The sequence below is a fragment of the Clinocottus analis genome, unplaced genomic scaffold (assembly GCF_023055335.1).
Source record: "Clinocottus analis isolate CAN_PGR_092001 unplaced genomic scaffold, fCliAna1.0.p SCAF_12, whole genome shotgun sequence".
Taxonomy (NCBI): Eukaryota; Metazoa; Chordata; class Actinopteri; order Perciformes; family Cottidae; genus Clinocottus; species Clinocottus analis.
Window position 1 is genome coordinate 20,472,691 of NW_027175843.1, and position 3,826 is coordinate 20,476,516.

General features: G+C 49.9%; 1 protein-coding gene across 2 annotated transcripts; it reads left to right on the forward strand.

Annotated features, from left to right (window-relative positions):
• On the forward strand, positions 1 to 3,251 carry tent5c (terminal nucleotidyltransferase 5C). 2 transcript variants are annotated; one of them, XM_068572908.1, is made up of 2 exons: positions 1 to 123; positions 1,734 to 3,251. In XM_068572908.1, exon 2 carries the CDS (start codon positions 1,766 to 1,768, stop codon positions 2,918 to 2,920), a length of 1,155 nt encoding a protein of 384 aa, XP_068429009.1. In that variant the 5' UTR covers positions 1 to 123; positions 1,734 to 1,765; the 3' UTR covers positions 2,921 to 3,251. The 2 variants fall into 2 exon arrangements, with proteins under 2 accessions (XP_068429009.1, XP_068429011.1); XM_068572910.1 differs by lacking the exon at positions 1 to 123 and adding an exon at positions 152 to 450.
• The last annotated feature ends 575 nt before the right edge of the window (positions 3,252 to 3,826 follow it).

Genomic DNA, 3,826 nt, shown 5'->3' on the forward strand with positions numbered 1-3,826 from the left:
CGTCGACCAATCAGATGCGTCGCTCGGCGCATTGGTACAAAACAAAACTCCACGATCTTTACGCCGACGTGACCTGCCGCCGATGAAAGTTTGGACTTCTAGTTACACATATTTTTTCCAAAGGTAAATACACACATTTTTTAATTTGTTTTCTGACCCCACGACGCTTCGTAGTGTTTAATATTGTACTTTTAAGTCATAAACGCTGCGCAGACCCGCGGGGACTGTATCGTGCCACGGCTGTGCACCTATTTCGACGGGTCGTGCTGCGGCTGTATAAAGCAGGCACGTCTCCGCGTGCAGGTCAATCACTGACTTCGCAGCGTTGCAGTGTCTCGTCTCCCGGACTGTGGATTATGTGGAGCTCTCTGCACGTTAACATCTCCTCTTTCTGACTTTGAACGCTTTCAGAGGACGCTTTTTTTGGGGAGGGGGTGGGAAAGAGAAAATGTATGTACTGCTTTCATTGCACTTTTATTACTGTGTGTGTGTGTGTGTTTTTTATGTTACTGTCAGAAAGTTATGTCTAAAAACACTGGCTAAATTAAAGTTCACCACACTAGTCGGAGTAGCATTAAAAAAAAAGTTTATTATATTGTGACGTCAGACGCAAGGATTTAAGTTTTATTTATTTCCACCGTACGCTGTGTGACTTTGCTGAATTCAGATGGATTCGTTGCCATATGGGTTTATTTTATGTTTTTATTCATGTGACGTTAATCAGCGTTAACTGTCGTGATAGTAACGCACGTAACATTAAGTCCGGAGGTGTTTTTTTTAATTTAATTTTTGTATAGCAGTTGGCACAATATTAAAGTTACCGTTTCTTTTTTTTCTTTCTTTTTTTTAATTAAACTTGGGTCGCTTTCGTCACCGGAAACTTGTTAACGGACCTTGTAAAACACGAGCTCTCGCGCACGTTCAGGTCACGTGGTGACTCTTTCTCACCGGTTCTGGAATTGAAAAGCCGGGCTCGCGCGCTGGAGCTGTTCGAGAAGCCTCACGAGCCAGGTCTTTTTCACAGCGCGTGCCTGCGCGTAGCGGAGCAGCTTGCCTCGCGCTCTCGCGCTGCTGAATGGCTCGCGACGTTTCTCCCGTTTAATGAGCAGGTTGAACCGCTGAAAGCTCCGTTTTCATCACGTTTATTTATAATTTATGTTGACTTTTCATGTTCATTGTTACGTCTGAGCTCTACATGACAAGTGTTTTTATAATGCTGTGAAACACACGTTTTAAACCGGGTTTCTAACGGTCATGGAAAACCTGGAAAAGTCATGGAGTTTTAAAATGGTTATTTCCCGGTTTGGAGAAGTCCCAAAAGTGTAGTAAAACTCCTGTAAAAGTGTTGTATTCATGTGTTCATGACTTTTATTTATGCTGAGTTTTAATGAATTAATATGCTTTAAAAAAAAAGAGGCTCAAAATATCAGCAGCATACATACAGGCATCTATATAAATGTTTATTCTTTTAATCAAAAATATTGTCTCATTCATTTGAGTCATTTAAGCTATACTGCATGCTTTGAATCCTCATTGTTAGTTTAAATACATTGTATCACTTTTCACTGTTTACACACACATTTCACACAATGTTTGTTGATGAACATTCGGTTTAAAGTCTTGGAAATTTGGTGTAAATACATGGAAACCCATTGGTCACAACGTGTATGAACCATGTTTAATAAACGCTGTGATTCGTAGCCTTAACTCGTCTGTTTTCTCTCCCGTTTCAGTTGATCTGAACTTCGTTCTCCCGTTTGAGAAGATGGACGCCAAGGAGGAGGCAAAGAGCTGTTCGGTCAGCGTCCTCACCTGGGAGCAGGTGAGCCGCCTGAACGAGGTCCTGACAGAGGTGGTGCCCGTCCACGGGCGCGGCAACTTCCCGACCTTGGCGGTGCGCCTGCGGGACATCGTGGCCCGCGTGCGCGCCCGCCTGGAGCGCCGCGGCATCGCCGTGAAGGACGTGCGGCTCAACGGGTCCACGGCGTCCCACGTGCTGGTGCAGGACGTGGGCTGGAGCTACAAGGACCTGGACGTCATCTTCCGCGTGGACCTGCCGCACGAGGCCGACTTCCGGCTGGTGAAGGACGTGGTGCTGGGCACGCTGCTGGACTTCCTGCCCGCCGGCGTGAACAAGGAGAAGATCACGCCGGTGACCCTGAAGGAGGCGTACGTCCAGAAGCTGGTGAAGGTCAACACGGAGCAGGACCGCTGGAGCCTCATCTCGCTCTCCAACAACGACGGCCGCAACGTGGAGCTCAAGTTCGTGGACTCCATCCGCCGGCAGTTTGAGTTCAGCGTGGACTCGTTCCAGATCGTGCTGGACTCGGTGCTCGCCTACTACGAGCTGGCGCGCGCCACGCCCATGACGCCGGCCTTCCACCCGACGGTGCGCGGCGAGAGCGTGTACGGGGACTTCGACGCGGCGCTGGCCCACCTGGAGGGCCGGCTTATCGCCACCAAGCGGCCCGAGGAGATCCGCGGCGGCGGCCTGCTGAAGTACTGCAACCTGCTGGTGCGCGACTTCCGGCCCGCCAGCGAGGAGGAGTTCAAGGCGCTGGAGCGCTACATGTGCTCGCGCTTCTTCATCGACTTCCCGGACATCGGCGAGCAGCAGCGCAAGGTGGAGGCGTACCTGCAGAGCCACTTTGTCGGCGAGGAGAAGAGCAAGTACGACTACCTGGTGATCCTGCGGCGGGTCATCGACGACAGCACGGTGTGCCTCATGGGCCACGAGCGCCGGCAGACGCTGCACCTCATCTCGCTGCTGGCGTTCCGGGTGCTGGCGGAGCAGAACGCCATCCCCGACGCGTCCTGCGTCACCTGCTACTACCAGCCGGCGCCGTACGTCCGGGACCACAACTTCAGCAACTACTACGTGGCCAACCAGAACATTCCAACATGGCTGCCGTGTAACTGACGCGGATGAACGCAACACACACGACAAAGAAAGAAGCAGACGCAGAAGAAGTTGAAGGACACACACGTTGGACGTGCTGCTGCTTTTGAGAAGAGAAAAGGAATAAAAAGAAAGAACTCTCACCTTAAAACCCCTGGAAAAAAATTATTAGAGGCAATAAATACTTTGTTCCTCTGGAGGCACGATTCTATACAAGTGGAGTGTTTTTGTTTTGGGATCCGTTCTCATTCCTCTACAAGCTCGTTGAACAGGAAGTGATATTTTTAAGTGTTTTTGTTTACCTGTTTATCAGAGTGTTGTGCCTTAACCTCCAGGTGTTACCCCCCCCCCCCCCCCCCCAAAAAAATATTATTATGAGCTACATTTTGCAACAAAAAAAGGGGCGAACATGTTAAAGCTGTAGATTTAAGTTCCCTCACAAACTGTGTTTAGAAAAAAAAAATATAAATGTGAAAAGAAAAAAAAGTGTAAAATATAGAAAAGTATTATTGGGGGGAAAGTAATATATATATGAAAAGCAGCGGCAGTGTTGATGTGAGTTCACTGGGGCGAGCGGCGGCTCTAGTGGCGCTGAAGGCAGGTTGTTGTACTTCCTCTTGGCGTTAGCGCTCCTTCAACGCGCCGCGCGCTCAAGGAGGGTTTTGTAAAACAATGCAAAAAAAATGTGTATTTTTATTCCCCCCCCCCATTGTGCGTGTCGGTAGACGGGGCGCCCCGCATGCGGGACGCCGACTGGAGGGGATCCTCCCCTTACAAGGAGGCGCGTGGCGGACGCCGCCAGCAGGGGAGCCGCCCTGAAACGGGATTCCTGCTCACTGAAGGCCGGCTATAATTATCTGGTGCGCGACGAGCAGCCTTACGTGTGTGTCTGTGTGTGTGTGTGTGTGTGTGTGTGTGTGTGTCTGT